Source organism: Haemaphysalis longicornis, unplaced genomic scaffold (assembly GCF_048455015.1).
Source record: "Haemaphysalis longicornis isolate Haplotype H1 unplaced genomic scaffold, Haemaphysalis longicornis Haplotype H1 scaffold_12, whole genome shotgun sequence".
Lineage (NCBI taxonomy): Eukaryota > Metazoa > Arthropoda > Arachnida > Ixodida > Ixodidae > Haemaphysalis > Haemaphysalis longicornis.
The window spans coordinates 115,865,773-115,883,509 of NW_027526225.1; the positions used below are offsets into that span (position 1 = coordinate 115,865,773).

A 17,737-nucleotide genomic window follows, 5' to 3' on the forward strand; every position below is an offset into this window, starting at 1 on the left:
GAAATCCATCTAATTCAAACTGCTACAATGCGTAAATTGGGTGAATTCGTACTTTCTGCTTGCCCTTGACGAAAATTATCTGCATCGCTATATCTCTAACATTTGCATCGTTATATCACTAAAAGTCGCAAATAAAGCCGATTACCTGCATACACGCGTTAAAGCGAAACCGGCGCGCCAACACCTGCGTGCAATTGAGGAGAGGAAGTTTTCAAAGCTCTTGCTGGCATCGAAAACTTTGTTTTAAACTTACATGCAAAGGCAAAACAGTCATCCATTCGCGGATAGCACTATTAAATATATCTGAACGTTTAATTACAACACAAGTTGGCATGTTGCCCCGGGTCTTATTTATAAAAACTTCTGATCATTCAAACAAAATATTGCCGTCCCTTCGAGTTTGAATTTTCGCGAGTCTATTTTGATAATTTTTCCCCACTGGAATTTCAAAATAGTTGATCGTCGCGGTGAGAACATACCGTAATTACCCGGTTCTAACGCGCCCCCGATTCTAACGCGCACCCGATTTTCCTGGCAAAAAAAAACGCAAAAACTTGCACCTCCGATTGTAACGCCCGCGGAACTTTGTGAGCAAGAAAAACGAATGCGAGAGAAACGGGCGATTTATTTCCCGAAGTAATCTCACTCATCTCACTCCTCGTCGCTCTCCGCTGACCACAACATCTCGTACTCGGTGCCGTCAAGCGCGTTCGCGATGCCACACTTCTGAACGAACGTTCAACCATGGTCGATGGGATCGTGGCCCACGCCTCGCAAGCCCATCCCGTGAGCTTCTCCAGAGGCGCACGCTTCAGCCGACCGCTCGTTTTGAACGCGAGAGAGCCGCTGCTGCCATTGCTGTTATCAAGCGCGCAAGTGGAACGATTTGACGATTTGTGTGAACGCCGATAGAAAAGCCCAGGCGCCTATGCTTCATGCGCCCGAAAAATTGTTGCTAAAGACTTTGGTGCCATCTTGAGATGGCGATGGCGATGGGTGGGACGAAACTTCCGCTGTTGCGGCAATTTCGGTTTCGTATCCGATTCTAACGCGCATGCCATTTTTCGACCTATTTTTCCGGAACAAAAGTGCGCGTTAGAGTCGGGTAAGTACGGTACATCGAAGCCGCACGTGGTTGGTGCGCAGCTTATCCACCCAAAAACTGCTATCGCTAGACATTATTTTTGGACAGGCAGAGTTGTATTAACAGGCAGAGTTACACATCGAAATAGAAGCTCGTGCCCATATCTGTTCTCCACCGCGACGAACTGGAACCGATCGAGGAGAGGAAACGATGTCGAGCGCCTTTCGGACGATGTCTGAGCAAACCTGGACTGCCCCGATTCGCGATTCGGCCCGAGTTTGATCAGATGCAGCGCATTACTGCCCTGCATCCGGGTCGCGCATGCGCGGCACAGTAAACATGACGTAAAGGAGGCTGACCTTATTTCGTATCACGGGGGGCCCGAGCGGACACTGCGGGCGGCGCATCGCGGCCTTCGCTCTCGGCTTCTTACAACAAAGGAGTACAGAAAATTCGAGTGGAAAGTGAAACCTGGGGCGGTATTCTTGTGTTTGTCCGTTTTGAAAACGTCGGCTTTGCGTCCGTTTTATAGTGACGCAATTCCAGTTGCAGGTGGGCTTTGGATTTACTTTTGTGCAACTGTTCTTGTAAACACATTTTAAACGACTAAAGCTATTTTAAACTATCTTTTATGTGTTTATTGTTCCACCAGCGAACCAACAACAAGGGACGAAAAATCGTCTGCTCCGAGAAGCCGCCGCTCATAGCTCCACCGGCATGGCGTCACATCCGGATGTTCCCTTTTAGCCAATCAGGGCTTGCTCAAAACGGGCACTTTTGAAACTGAGACAAATGGGACAAAACACGAGAATACCGAACCTGGAAGAGTTGTTATACGCGTGACTGCTTGTCCGAGAAATAAGAGAAAAATAGCGCCCGTCTCAGTTTTCAGAACGGGTGCTTTGCATAGAGTTTCGTACAATATACACTAGAGAGTAATCTGGCGCTAGCGTCTATGTCGCTCACATCAAGGCCGCTTGTGTCGTCATAAGCCGCCATTACATCATGCGCTCGCCTTAGTTTCATCATTGACCCGCCGCGGTGGCTCAGTGGCTAAGGCGTTGCGCTGCTGAGCACGAGGTCGCGGGTTCGATTCTCGGCCGCGGCGGCCGCTTTTCTGATGGAGGCGAAAAGCAAAAACGCCCGTGTGTACGAGATTTCGGCGCACGTTAAAGATCCCCAGGTGGTCAAAATTAGTTTCATCAAAGGCTTGGATTGAAACATTTCAGTGACCGCAAATTTAAACAAAGTGCCACAAAAAACGCGAACAATAGTGTGCAATTATGTAGGTAAAAAATAAAACAGGCTGTTTTAAAACTAAGGAAAAAGGAAGTAAAGCGTATTTCTGCCGGAACGGTTCTGCCTGCCATTCTGCAGGCCAAGGTGGTAGTTACGAACAATGTTAATATTTGGGGGGAAACTAATTAGAGACTCTGATTTTATTAATTTTACCATTATTTCAAATAATAGGCTGTTTGAAGAGTTTTGACAGTTTTTTGAGCTTGCCTATGAAAACGTCGCCTTCGCCGTGAACCGTTGCACCGACCGTCAGCTACAGTTTAACAAGAAAAAAAGAAAACGTGGCGGACTATGACAAGATAGGACGGATACGGGCGCCCGTATATGTAGTATCGTCGAAGTGTGTTTTGTTTCTTTTTTTTTCATCGGCTACAAATTTCGCGGTGGCACATTACCCGCGCAGTCATACGTCCTTCGACTGCGGCATGGCCAACGTCAGGTGCGATCACGCGCATGCCTGCTGTTTCAACCGCAGAATAGGGAGGGTTTCGGCTTCCTCGTAGCTCGTAGACGTGTTAATGCACAGTGAAAAAAGCAATTCCCCAAAACCACTGAAGAATCCAATTGGCATACCAAGCCGAAGCCAAAAAGGGAGGGGGGGGGGGGTGTTCTCATAAATCCCCACGACGTCATGGATTACCAGGCGCAGTTTCCTCTCTAGCATACTTACTAAGAAACTCTATGATGCTTTATCGTTCTTCGCCGCTTTTCATGTATGGATGATGGCAGTAATAATTGAGAAAATATTCAAAACATGCGCACGTGCAATTGCTATAGATGGTTAACCAGCGAAGCTGTGAGGTGCGGCTCCGCCCGCACCCCTACCGCCCCTGCCAGCCGCTGTCGCTGCGCCAAGCTTCATGTATATACGTAGTAGCTCGCTGCGCATGCGCCGTTCGCAGTTCCAGTGTAGGTAGATGCCAGAGTGCGATACGTCATCTTTAAAAGCAGCCAATCTCTCTCCCCTGCTCACTCCTTCCCAACCAGGTTTTTCGCGCATGCGCATGGGGCTGCGACAGGGAGTTTCCGGAGGACCGCCGGTTTTTTTCGCCAAGCCATATAAAGCTTCTCTTTAAAAATGGATGATCCGTAGAGGAGAAAAATTCAGCGCTTTCCTGCCGCTCGCTCAACCTCGCGGGATAACAAGTTGCTGTCAACCCTCACAATAGATATTAACCCGTTATATTGTGATTGCAGGCGGGTAATTGCGACAAATAAAGCGGAGAGTTAACCAAGCGGAAGTTAACATAAACCAAATTGAAGTCTAGCGTGTGTTTCGTCTTTTCGTTCTTCGTCCTGTGTTAAAGTTCGCTAGAAGTACGAGTTCATTAGTGGGTAATTGTGAATATCAGGTCTAAAGCGTATAAGTACATGACCGCGAGTACACGAAAGAAACACGCCTAGATAAGAAGGAAACTTTACTCGGAGCACTTAAGTCTGCTTACGTTCTTTGAGGGCTAGATTACTAAGAACACCCACAGCAAAGGAAAAAAAATCACCGAGGCACCTAAGTCTGCGTACCCGCTTTGAAAGTGAAAGCGTTATGGCTTCTCCTGGCGATATGCAAGCAATTTTCTGACTGTTTATCAAGTGTTATACAAACACAGTAACTTTCCCTTCATCCGACTACTCTCCCAGAGTCAGCGCTCTCCGCCTGTCCTCCTCATGCGCTGTCATGTGCTGTCCGCGCGCGCAGCGCTCCGCGTGCTTTTTCGGTACACCATCCGCTGCGGACTGCCCAAAGCACCGAATCTTTTAATCGGTGGGGCACATATACTTCAGAATTGACAAAAAATAATCTAAACCGTTGGTCATTAAGGGTAACAGAGTGGATCCCTAGAGAAGGCAAGCGAGGCAAGGGGCGGCAGAAAGTTAGATGGGCAGATGAGATCAAGAAGTTTGCGGGGATAAATTGGCCGCCGTTAGCACAGGACCGGGGGAATTGGAGATCCATGGGAGAGGCCCTTGCCCTGCAGTGGGCGTAGACAGGCTGATGATGATGAATCTAAAATTATATCAAAGGGGCGCAGAGACGGGTCAAGGTCAGAGATTCCCATATCAACAACTTGGCTCGCGGGCAGGTGAGAAATGTTGCGACACGACCTGGAGACAGGTGTGAAAGGTTTGGGTAAGCGCGAGTGCAAAAGAAACAAAAACGGATTTGGTTTTAAGAGAGAGTTGTCGGACAGTACGTTACGGCACGGAATCGCAGCAAAAAAAAAAAAAAAAGAATCTTCGATGCAACGTGCCTGAAGTCGCAGGAGGAGAAGCGACAAGCAGGGGATTATCCAGAATGTCGATTTTGGGGGGGTGTCGAAACCCTCCTAGGGGGGGGGGGGGGCGGTTGGGAGGGGGGTGTATAAAGTCCTACGCAGGGTGCTTGTGGTTGTGGAAGCTTTATGGGGGTGTGGGGGGGGGGGGGGGGGTGTATAAAGCCCTGGCGACAAGTCTAAAATGCCGTAAAGTGCAACGCACGCAGCTGTTCGGGTAATCGCGTATGCGGATACGGTAATGCCGATAGCCTACACAGGATAAAACCCATTGTCCTCGCTTGCAATGAGGAATAGGCAAGAAAAGAGTCCTCGTACAACAGGCCCCTCAAACGCATTGATACTGGTATCCGTTCGTATGCAGCGCACTTTTCGGTTGCGGCTCGATACGCTGAAACAAACAGATAACGAATGCCGATACAAGGGTTTTCTTCCCTTCTAGGTAAAAATACGCCCCATTGGCGCTGAGTAAGAACCACGAGGCTTTTATCAGCTGATCACAGTTTGTTCAAGATAATGTAATTACTTTTTACTGTGTTCGTGATAACATGTTTCACACCGCCATGGCAGTTAGTTGCCCCATTCCTCGGTTGCGCAGACCGTAGGGAAGTGACCAGGAACGGACGGAAGCGGCGTACCACGTGCTATAGAATATGCCGTAATTTCGCGCGTATAACACACCCCTGCATATAACCCGCACCCCCGCTTTCCGTCGACGAATAGAAAATATGTCCCCGCGTATTACCCGCAATTTTACATAAAAAATGGACCAGAACAACTACTCGAGCAACACTACACATTTGTGTATGCACAATAACTTACCTAACAGACCACACAACTAATGATTACATTTTTTTCAGGTCGGTATATTGTTGAGCTTTGCGTGCAAAATAGGCACTGTCAATGGGATAACAGTGGCTTAGCCGCTATTTCTGCTGTAGGGGCATCACGGCCCAACGCGCATTGCACTGAAGCTCCACCAAAGGAAATACCTGGCATACAATGCGCATCTCTACTTCACCCCTGAAATGTTTGCATTCTAGGTACGGGTTATGCGCGAGAAAATACGGTAGACTTGCTTGCACCTTTGCTCCTTCCTTACCCAGCCGTAACTTCGTGAAACAGCTGGAATTCGAAGCCTCTTTATGCCGACTTCCCTAAATATTTTTTACCCCCAAAGGGATACACAAACTCTTAACCTTCTGCTGTCCTGTCAGACAGTTTGTAAGACATGCAGCAAATGCCGCGGCCGGAGGCCATTTTGATGAGGACTGTGCTTCGGCAAGCCCTCCCAAATAATTAACAGAAGGCTTGTTCTGTCGTTGAAAAGAATGGTATACGACCAAGACGTAATGGTACGGGGCACAAACTTGGCGCCTGGCTAAACGCATTGAAATAAAAAAAAAATCAGCCCAAAGAGCCATGAAATGAAGGATGGAAGGAGCCGCACTTCGGGATAGGAAACGAACGTTTTGGAGTAAAAGAGAAACTTGGGTGGAAGGCATCATTGGTCAAATTAGAAGTGGACTTTGGCTGGGCATGTAATGAAAAGAACTGGGGTGTACCATCAGAGTGAAAAGAGTGGTTACGAGCGGAACTTGATGGGGGTACGAATTAAGAAAATTTGAAGGCAAAGAATTCACTCGGGCGCCCTCAGACAGGAGCGGTTGGAAGTCAATAGGAGAGGCCTTAGTATACTGTAGTGACTCGAATATGATGATGATGATGTGCTTCCGCACTTATGCCTGCTTCTAAATACACTGAAAGTGCTTCTCTCCAACCGTTCCAAAAATGTATTCTGTTTTGACCTAATTTAAGACCGCACAAACCACGCAAATATGAGGCGCGCACCAGCAATTGCCGCGAGCGACAGTCGCGAAATTACTAGTACTTCAGCGGCGGGTGCCGGCTGACTCGTCCTTTTAAACCGAGACTGGTAGAAGCGAAGCTGCGCTAGAGGGTGAGAGTTTAAGGATGACTCGGTAGTTTGCGTGTACACATTTAATTTTTCAGTGTGTACGTTGTAAGTTTACAAACTAGCCAGCACTAATCTAAAATAATCTAGAGCTCCATTAAAAGATTCTTCTTTCGCGCGGATCTCTCACGCCACCGTAACAGCAGTAACTTTGCTATGGTCAACTTAGACCTAAAGGCTTGGCTTTACCAGAAAAGCATTGAAGGACTCTGGCTTTACCAACCACTGAGACCTTTTCTGCTCTACTGAGAAGGTAACGGGCATATGCGGTACATCTCGCGGATAGAAACCGCTCAGTAACCGAACCTTTGTCTTGAGATAGACTGAAAAAAGAAGATGCAGACTCACGCGTGAGCCGGCTATCAACTAAAGGGACAGTTTCACCACGAAGTGAAGTAAATATAGTAGAATAACGTGCTGTTTCCTGTTCGGATGCGCGCCAAATTTGAAGGCGATGTATCTTGGCATGAGAAGTTACCAACACTGCACTCCATTTGATCGCTTTGCTGATTAGCCAGCCTTTATCAGCAATGTTTGTAGCGCTCTCTCAAGTGCTCCGAATGCTCTGGGCCCGATAGGGATGTTGATTTGATTCTGGGGTTTAACGCGCCGACGCAACGCAGGCGATGAGGCGCGCCGTTAATTAATTTTGACCACCTGGGGATCTTTATCGTGCGCCGAAATCTCGTACACACGGGCGTTTTTGCTTTTCGCCTCCATCAGAAAAGCGGCCGCCGCGGCCGGGAATCGAACCCGCGACCTCGTGCTCAGCAGCGCAACGCCTTAGCCACTGAGCCACCGCGGCGGGTCCGATAGGGATGTTGCGTACTCGGCTACAGCAGAGATGACCCACGCGGCGCGAACGAAAAGCAAAGACAATGTAACTAGGCGCGCGGAGCTGGTGATCCGTGACTGAGACATAAGCTCAATGAGGGACATTGTTGACGTCTGGGAGAAAAAGGTTGTAGAGCCCGGGCGGCGAAGCACGACGCCTCCGCAGCCTTACGACGTTTGTGACATCTTAGACACGACACTGACCCCGTCGTGACGACATACGCTGTAAGGCCTAACGCAAGACGTCTTTCTTTACGTTTTCATCGCGTGCTTTTTCAGAGTCGAAAAAATGAAGTGGCTTTCGTGTTTAGCGAGTGCTTGAACCTGATACAAAATGTACAACGCGCAATGAAGTTTAAATTCCTTTTGCGGCCACGTGATGTGCAATGGCAGTATCTTATTTAAGGTGTTACAAAACTGCTCCCTGCAGCACGCACATGTCAAGTTTTTCGTTCCTTGCAGTGAAATTGCGGTACAGGTCGTGTAGGCCTACGACGACTGTGGCAGATGTTATAAATGAAGTAATCATGTGAAATGGACTCGAGCTGGCCACGTAGTGAGACGAACTGACAATCGTTGGATCACCAAGTTAACAGAATGGATACCCAGAGACGGGCCCAGAAGAAGGGGAAGGCTATTAACCAGATAGAGACGAAATGAAAAATTCACAGGCAAAGAGTGGTCTCCGGCAGCGCAGGAAAGGGTTCCGTATCTTGTTTACTCTACCGTCGGCCCCATCCAGCGTTTAATTTTTGTTGCACAAAATCAGGCGTACGAAGTTATGGACAGGCAATGGTGTATTGGGATGAAGCTATGCAAAATGTGCGATTTCAGAACTTAGCAGTAAATAAATATTTTGGCAACGATGCTGGATATCAGAACTTAGTGCGTACATAAGGGTGGTAATATCAACTATCCCTTCTATTTTGTTATATTGCTGTTGTCACGGTCAGGAGAAATTGATTTCCTGTTGAATTCTGACAGACAAAAAGGCACGAGAGCCTCACTGTAGCACACTTGGATGCGGCGCTTGGAACTTCGCGGAGTCCTAAAGCCCATACATTCTGAAGGACCAACCTCAACAGCACCGTTCTCACCGCTTGGCGCAACTACCCTTCCTCGCGATATCACAAAGGAAACCCCGCTCGGCTCACAGCCGCTGAGTGTGTCAAGGTACGCGAGGTCCCAGTATCGCTCTTGCAACACGCCCAGAAGCTTGCGTACGTGCTTAGTATGTAATTTTCCGACGGCTGGTACGGCGTCACAGCGAGCCAACGTTTCAATTGGGCGTGCGGTAGCGCCCGAAACACCGCTGTCAGAAATCCTGTAACTACACCCGGATGCCCGGGTGCTCGCGTCCGGATGTAAACATCGCGTCGCAACCAAGCGTGAAGCGAACGGCGTGATCGTCCTTCAGCAGCGACTATCTGTTTGAATGGACAAACAAACAAACAAACACACACGGAGGTGCTCTGAAGATGGTGACAGTTGGATCGGAAGGGTACAACACCGCACACAAAGGCGCGTAGGTAGCTTCACCGCAGAGCCCGCGTTCTCAACCTTCGTAGTCTGGCCACGGAACGGGATGGGAGAAATGAGCCCACCTGAACGCAGAGAAGCGCGCCGATGCCGATGAGGATGACAGGCAGCATGGTGTGTTCGCACTGCAGCCTTTGTGCGAAGAAAAAGCCTGGCTTCGCTGGTGGAGGAAGCCGGTTTTGTGGTGTTACGACGGCCGGTCCCCTACTCGCCCCTTCGGCGTGCGTCGCTGCTGCTTCCGCGGCGGCCGCCGGTTATGCTGGAAGCAGGGGGCGAGGCGCCGGGACTTTCGAGGCACGGCGAGAGAAGCGCGCCACCGGATATTTCTTAGTTGTTTTTTGTTGGCGGTTGGGAAACAGGATCACGTGGCCTCCGATGCGCCGCGTACGTCACGCTGCTGCGTTGTTTTGTGCCGCCGCCTGGTGGGTGTCGAAGGCGTGTGGTGGTAGGTTTCGAAACCGAAACTTGTTTGCTCCGATCCGGTCGATTGAAGGGCGCGCGTTTTTAAAAGGCTGTTTCGGTGACTAAACCAGTGAAGCCGTTGAAACGGTGCGGTGAAACGGTGAAACGGTGAAACGGTGAAACAGTGAAACGGTGCGGGAACATTTCCGCTACACCTTCACGGGTAAAAGGAGAAGAAGACTTCAGAGGGTTGTGCCAGTACTGGAAAGTTGTTATGGTAATGCCAAGTTTTCGAGATTTCCCGGCAATCGGAGGCTTCGGTTGAAGCTGTCTAGTAGCGTGTTAGTGTCTCTTTTTTTGTGTGTGTTAATTATTTTGCCAATTTTCGAGCTGCAAGTTTACTCGAAAATTTTAGCGTACTCGTCTGGTACGAAATATCTGTTGTCGTAGGAATCCCCTTTTCCTAGTTTTTTATTGTTCTTTCAGCTTGCTTACACCGCTTGTAAGCATTTGTAAGCATTTACCGTATGCCACCGATGTAAGCAATTACATAGGTAGCATACCGTAAATTTTGGTATACGGTATCGGCGGCATACGGTAAATATATGATGGACTACTTACCAGTTCGTTTCTTAAAATTGGGTTCGGAGTGGTAGATCTTGTGAAATAGATTCAATCGAGCTGCTTTTCTGCGCAAAGAAAGATTGGTTAGATTAAGGGTGAGTTTAATAGATGTTACACTTGACATGGGAGAGTAGTTGGCCAAGATAAAACGTGCGCTGCGATTTTGAACGGATTCTAAAGCGTTAGTAAGATAATCGAATCCTGGGTCCCATACTGCGCAGGCATATTCTAGCTTTGGACGAATTAGTGTTTTGTAAAGTATCAATTTCAGGTCAGAAGGGGCAGCAAAAAAGTTACGTCGGAGGTACCCAGGGGTCCTATTAGCATTGTTAATTATGTAATTCACGTGAGTTTCCCAAGATAAGTTATAAGTTATGTGGACTCCTAGATATTTATACGTCTTAGTCTCTTCAAGTTGGCGGCCTTCAATAGTGTAAATGGAAGCTTCAGGGAGGTTCAGACGCTGGGAAATTCTCATTGTTTTACATTTATAAATGTTTAGACGCATTTTCCAATTATTACACCAGTTAGACACTTTGTTTAGATCACACTGTAGCAGTGACGAGTCAGAATTTGAAGAAATGGTTCGGTACAGTACACAATCATCTGCAAACAATCTGATGGAAGAGTTAATTGAGGTGGGTAGATCATTGATATAAATTAGAAAGAGAAGAGGGCCGAGTACGGATCCCTGAGGCACGCTTGATGTGACTGAACAGAAAGAAGAGTCAAAATCATTAGCGGTTACAAATTGTGTTCTATTAGACAAAGAATTCTCAATCCAAGATACAATATTAGGGTCCAGATTTAACTTTCGCAGCTTCATGCAAAGTAGCTGATGAGAAACAAGATCGAATGCTTTGGAGGAGTCCAAGAATATGCAGTCAACAAAACATCCGTTATCTAGAGCAGGGAAAGGTCATGTGTAAAAGAAATGAGCTGGGTCTCGCAAGAAAATGATTTCCTAAAGCCATGTTGGCATGAAGAAAAAAAAGAGTTGTTTTCCAGAAACTTAACCAGGTGGGAATAAATTATGTGTACGAAAATCTTACATGGGATGATAGTTAATGAAATCGGACGGTAATTTAATGGGTTGCGCGTGTCACCGCACTTGAATAATGGGATCACCTTGCCAATCTTCTGATTCTGATTGTAGGGTTTAACGCGCCGACGCAACGCAGGCGATGAGGCGCGCCGAAGTGGAGGGCTCCGGATTAATTTTGACCACCTGGGGATCTTTAACGTGCGCCGAAATCTCGTACACACGGGCGTTTTTGCTTTTCGCCTCCATCAGAAAAGTGGCCGCCGCGGCCGGGAATCGAACCCGCGACCTCGTGCTCAGCAGCGCAACGCCTTAGCCACTGAGCCACCGCGGCGGGTCTTGCCAATCTTCCAATTGTCAGGTAACGTGTTCGAAGTTAATGACTGGGTGAAAATTTGAGCAAGAATTATGGATGAATATACTTCGGTGCTTTTGAGAAATTTTGAATTTATTCCATCTACTCCCGATGACGACGATAATTTTATATTCCTGATGAGCGGTATGATTCCACCCCGGTCAATAACAACTCGTTCCATTGGTGGAAAATCGACCGCTTCAATGGGACAAAAGTTAGTATTTGGGGATGGTTGAGTAAAGACCTTCTTAAACATGTCATTCAAAACAAAACAGCTTTTGGAATGAGGGATGATGGCACCGTTTTCATCAACTAAAGATACTGCGTTGTTTTTTGGGGCACCGATTATAGTCCAGAATTTCTTGGTATTTTCAACAAGCAACAAGGGAAGTGTATTATTGAAGAAAACGCGCTTTGCTTTTTTAACTGCATCCTTGAAAACATTATTACTTTGGCGGTACGTAGCCCATGCATCGGGGCGGTTGCACTTATGCGCTTTGCGAAACAGTCGCTTCTTTCTATTTAAAAGGCGCGCTTGAGGAAAATATTAAACCAAGGGGCACGGTGTTTACAAGGAATGACGCGCGATGGTATATACTTTTTGATCAAGGAGTGACTTTTATCTTTAAAAAGGGCCCAATTAGTATTTAGTGTACGTTCATAAAATTGGACCATGAAGGCATCCATGAGGGCTTCAAGCTCAGTGCTAATAGCTGCAAAGTCGGCCTTGCGATAATCCCTGATGCGCTCTGCTTTACTGCCGGTTCGTTTAGTATCTGTGTTTACCGAGAAGTGAACAAAATAATGATCACTAAGACCTGGCGTGAGGGCGAGCGAGTGGACGAGATCTGGTGAAGTGGTTAAAACTAGGTCAAGTTCATTAGCGCTGGATAGGGAAGTGCGTGTCGGTTTGGTTACAAGCTGTGAAAAATGAAAAGTGCTACACAAGTAAAGAAATTCTTTTGCTTCACGGGAGGAAAAAGAAATGTACGGGCCACTGTCGGACCAATTTATTTGAGGGTAATTGAAGTCGCCTAAAAGGAAGATTGGAGAGTTGCGGAATCTTAGAATAATGGTGTTTAGTACGTCATGAAGATCACTGCAAAATGATGAGGGGGCATTGGGTGGTCGATAACAAACACAAAAGATAGCGTTTTAGTGCATGATGCGAACACATGCGCAACACACTTCCAACGGAGTTGCAAGCGGAATATGGAACGACTGAAGATGATCGGCGACAGCAATCAGGACAATGAGTGTTTATCTTCAATTTGGGGGGGAGATGTATAAGATGCACATTTTTTGTTTAGTTAATTTACTTCGGTAGTTTCTATTCTGTATTATTTAGTTCGGTCATTTCCATTCTGCAATATCTCAATTTACGCTATTGTGTTACGATTGAGTGTGTTAACTCCGTCAATTATACATTTTTGTCAAATGCAGGGCGTTAGATGGTTCGGGCTGAACTGGTACTCGGTAAAGAATGCGACGAATTAAAGTGCTCACACGAAGCTCGCGCGAAGCTTCTAAAAAGACGCACAATGCTTACACACGGTCGCGTTACAGTTGGCGCTAGTTCGCACAAAGCTCACGGGCGGTTCACAAAAAACTCGCGCGAAGTCCACAAAACGTTTGCGCATACCTTTCAGCACGGTCGGTTTATATTTCGCAGAAAACACGCACAAAGTTTCAGAACGCTTCCACGAAGTTCGCAAAATGATTACACCTAGTACAGCCTCCCTCCTTGGAGGTAAAGGTAAGTTCTTTAGTTCATGCATTCATACTGTAAATATAACCCGCTTTCGTGCCCACTTATGCCGAGGAACCGGCTCACGGGCCCGATTGTCTGCACGGCAGCTGGAAGGGAGGGCCGTGCGAACGTGAAAAACTAAACGCGAAGCACTCTATTATGCAGCTCGGAACCAAAGGCTTTGCCTTAGGCCCCCTCGGAAGACTGACAGCTGTTGTAACAACACGTTGAATGCCCAATTGCTTCAAGGTAGCGAGTAAAGCACGCTCGCTAACAAGTGGCACGGAGTAGCATAAGCCTAGCGCGGGTCTTTTCCCTTCGGCTCTTTCGAGTGACGTAACTAACTCTCACTCACGACGCGAACGACAGAAACCTGCGTGAGCACAGCCAATGTACGAAGAGGCGCCGCGCCGCGTTTCATAGAGGCGCCGCGTTTCATAGCAAACAGGTTGACAGACTCGTTTGGCAAAGGAACGTACGTCATAGAAAATATGACGTCTGAGTCCCAGGCATGCGCTTAATTGTCGCCAAAGTCACTGACGACACAAATCATTCGAAGATATCGCATGGCGAAACGAATTAGGCGCCCAGAGAGAGAGAGAGAGAGAGAGAGAGAGAGAGAGAGAGAGAGAGAGAGAGAGAGAGAGAGAGAGAGAGAGAGAGAGAGAGAGAGAGAGAGAGAGAGAGAGAGAGAGAGAGAGAGAGAGAGAATAAGCGTTTATTTTATCAAATGGTAATGGTTTAGCTGTCACTCGGTGGCGTGGGTTGACATAAATCCAGGTAACATAGGGCTTTGGCTGCAGATTTTTTTATGCAGACGGGAACCAGTGATCACCACAAAAAATGTTGGTGGTGCCCCGAAAGGTTACTACGGGGAATACTGCCAGTGCAAAAACATATGCTGTTGCGGAAGATACATGTACTTTAAATTAAACAATCCCAAGCGTTTACTTCACGCAATCAAAAACCTCTAAAGCAACTTCCTTCCGGCGAAAATAAATGCCTAAAAATTAAACCTTAATATACGTTACATGCGAACTTAGCACAGTTTCGTTATAACCTAATGTCTTGTGGCATAACGCGTATGATGATGAGGGGATGACAAGAAAAACGAGTAAGATGATGACAATTCTTCTTTGCTTTTTTGGAAGATTTTATCCGAATATAGATGTAATTACGGACAAATCCCACAAACAAATATATAAACAGCGCTAAGTCCCGTCTTTCTAAACATCTTATAGGCGACAATTCTCGCTATATGGGAAGCTCTTGTGAGGAAACCCGAACGCAGGATAATATAAAGGGCTGCGGTTATACACACGACTTCATTTGTTTCCGAAATACGAACACTTTTTATGCAGGCTGTGTCGTCAGTGACCTAGAAGGAACCACTCCGCTCCATCCTCTCAATATACATGTGCAAAAGGGAAATAAATTGAGTGATTGTCTTTAAAGAGAAAGTTCCCGAGCTGCACAACAGTGCTTTATGTGCCCTGTGCCCAAAGTGAATTAAATCTTACTATCCCACTCCAGCTCATAAATAACGCATATCAAATATATCAAATTAAGTGAACACCTTTGAAAAACCGATCCTGTGAAAAAAAAAAAAGAAAAGAAACGTCCTGAATACTTGATAATTCTTCTGTGATATCTGACGTCTCTGACTTGTGCACAGAAGTCGGCGGCACGACATCGACAAGAATGGCAAACGAGAATCATTTCTCCGCGACCGATGCTGAAGAGTACGTGCGGTCGTGCGTAGGTAGCCATTGCCTGCAGGGTGCACGACGCCGTGCGTATCGTTATGAAATAAGGTCTCTGAGTTCCATTCGACAGCGTTTATTGCTCTTTCGAACAGTTAAAAAGTATGCATCCGTGCACAGAGTGGGGATCACCCATTGTGCCGATAGCAAACGTATGTGGCTAACGCTCTCAAAAATATCGTTCGGGTTCTGCCCCCATCCATACAGATTTAGATTAAAGGATGAAACACAAAGTTCCTGTACGGCATCAGTCTCTCCCCTTCCATACATTAACCGCTACTACCTCTTCCTAGAAGAACGTTTTCTGGCAGAAGTGCTGTTTACGCTCTCGGTTGCGCCGTCCATGAACAGAAAAAATACCAAGAAAATATGGAACGAACGTGAGCGCGCGTCTCGTGAGGAGCGCCCGGCGTCGTCAAGGTTTGCGAGTGGGCTTGCGCCACGCGAGGGGCTCGCGAAAAGAAAAGACAAAACACCGAGCGCGCGCTATAGTGCGCCTCGTGCCGCGTCGTCCAATTCAACTTTTCTAAAACACTCTGCCCAACTGTCGTGGCGTTATCTCTCGCGTGCTCTTCTCTTCGGCAGTTCACGCCGAGTTCGCGAAGCCGGTTGCCGCCGGTTCTAGCGCGTGCTAACGCGGTCCACTCTGGGAGAGATGTGAAAGGCTGCGGACAAAACGATCCGGGCCTGCCAGACGTGTTGGAGAACTTCCAGCGGCAAGTCTGGAAATCCATGCGAGGTGTAACAGCCGGGTCCCGCAGAAGGGAGAGATGGTGCCGCGAGCTCTGCTATTTCTCCAGCCTTGCGCGAATTAGTGAAAGCTGCGACTTTTTTTTTTTCTTTTTTTCTGCGTAAGCTAATAGATGGGGCATGCCAGCAAAGTTTTCGCATAACTCCAAAGAGCCGCGTCTATCTGCCAACATAGCGAGCGACAGAAGAGCACAAAACAACAGAATGAAGAGGATGAGGGGAAGGAGCTGCCTTCGCGACGATGCCGACGTTGCCAGGGTGACGTCAAGCCTAAGCACGACGCGCCACCTGTCTCTCCGCCGTCCCGGTGGGCACCCTAACTCCAGCCACCACTTGCACGCTCTGTAGAACGAAGTGCGCAGCTAGTACAGGACGGCAAAAGAGAAATCTGGCGAGAGAGAGAGAAAATAAACGTTTGTTTAAATGAACAGGGGGGATTGTGCTGAAGCTTGAAGGCGGCCTCCTCAGTCCAAGTTATAGCTCGTAGAATCAAGGCGACATTGCTTTGTTTTGTTTTTAACAACGTTTTCTCCCCACCTCCACGTGTCAGTCCCATGCGGCCTTGAACCTCCCCAACTAAAAAACTGATAAACTTTACCGTACCTTCTTAAACACAGTTGAGAGAAGAGTAAACGCTTACATCAAAACTGTGTCAGAATGGCGTCAAAACCTTCGCTTAAAGTGCGTCAAATCGATCGTCCAACTTTCGAAGACCCAAATCGCAAACGAAGAACGAACCCATGCAACAATTTTTTCGCGCACTAAGTAAAGGCATCTACGAACGATCTGAATGCATACCGATACATGGTTTATGATATAAGTGTTTACTATTGAACTCCCTCTTTCTGATCTATGCGTGGTTATTGTGCCACATAGAACCGTTCCTTTTTCGCGATTTCCCAGTAACCTTTTTGACACAACGGCAGGTTTCACGCACGCACCGTGTGTACAGAGATCTTAGCAGAGTTTTTCGTTCGACCAACCGGCCTATGGGGAAATGCGTTATTTTTTGTACAAAACGCCATCACTCCCACTAAAAAAATAGCAGTGGCTTAGCTCGGCTATGCCAGGTTATACGTAGCGTGAGCTAAAGTTCAGCTGGTTATTCTTAGCTTTCCTGGTTGTCTAGGATTCGCATGGTTATCATGCTTACTGCTGCTTCAATGACACACACACACACGGTATACGCATTATGTGACACATGTGTACTTATCAAGCGTCTCCGGCGCAGCGTCACCAATGGCCCCAGAGCTAAGCTGGTTCCACAGGCGCACGCCGGTGTTGCTGCGACGCACGAGCCATCGGATCCACACCAGGCCACCCCTCGCATGATCATCAAGTGGACCGGGCCGCCGCGTGCGGAACGGAGGTCGGCGAAGACGCTGGGCGCGCGGGGTGTGAGAGAGACGCCAGGCAGCGAGCAACGTTCTGTGCGCCGTGTGACGTCACTGCTCCTCGCGCATGCGCAGCGCGGCTCTCCAGGAGCCACGCGAGACTGCTCAACCTCGGCCAGTGTAGCTCACGATACAAAAATCTTTCGGTTTAAAAAAATTGGGCCCATCTCCCCGCGAAGGGGACTCGAGTAAATGCGTCGCATAGGGGGTGGGTGTATTGCGTTAAAGGAGTACTGACACGAAATTTCAAAGTTGAGATAACTATGTAAAACGCTTCCTTTTTATCAGGAGATATCTCCCAGCAAGTTTCAACAGCAACCGTTCAGCGAAACATATTTAAAATCCATTTTAATCTTCGCCCGCACGAGAAAGCCCAGAGCGGGCCGACGTGACATCATCTGCTACGTGCCCCAAACTGCCGACGTCGGGGCTCCCGTGACGAAGCCGACGCGCTGGCTGTGGTTGGCGCGCGCTGCTCGGGCGTGTGTACACGTCATGGTTTTGGGACTGACGTCATGCTGCCCGGGCCTGTGGGGACGGCGAAAACCTCGGCCGGTCTGGGCGCGCGCGTGCGCTCGCTCGCGCGCGCTTCTAGAGAGGCAGCGATACGGCAAGAATGGTGACGTCATGTTATACATGCTGTCATGGCGGCCGCT

At 47.9% G+C, this 17,737-nt stretch overlaps 1 protein-coding gene and 1 long non-coding RNA gene across 3 annotated transcripts in view; one reads left to right on the plus strand and one right to left on the minus strand.

Annotated features, from left to right (window-relative positions):
- The window catches only part of LOC144163337 (gamma-interferon-inducible lysosomal thiol reductase-like), a 74,951-nt gene extending 65,636 nt beyond the window's left edge, over positions 1–9,315 (minus strand). The window contains exon 1 of one of the 2 annotated variants that reach the window (XM_077694273.1): positions 9,067–9,315. In XM_077694273.1, the coding sequence (XP_077550399.1) occupies positions 9,067–9,114 (48 nt within the window). In that variant the 5' untranslated portion in view covers positions 9,115–9,315. The remainder of the gene's footprint in view (positions 1–9,066) is intronic. The other variant, XM_077694274.1, reaches the window with a different exon arrangement.
- LOC144163338 (uncharacterized) overlaps positions 1–16,046 on the plus strand; it is a 52,050-nt gene extending 36,004 nt beyond the window's left edge. The window contains exon 3 of the long non-coding RNA XR_013320889.1: positions 15,801–16,046. This is a non-coding gene — a long non-coding RNA (uncharacterized LOC144163338). The remainder of the gene's footprint in view (positions 1–15,800) is intronic.
- The last annotated feature ends 1,691 nt before the right edge of the window (positions 16,047–17,737 follow it).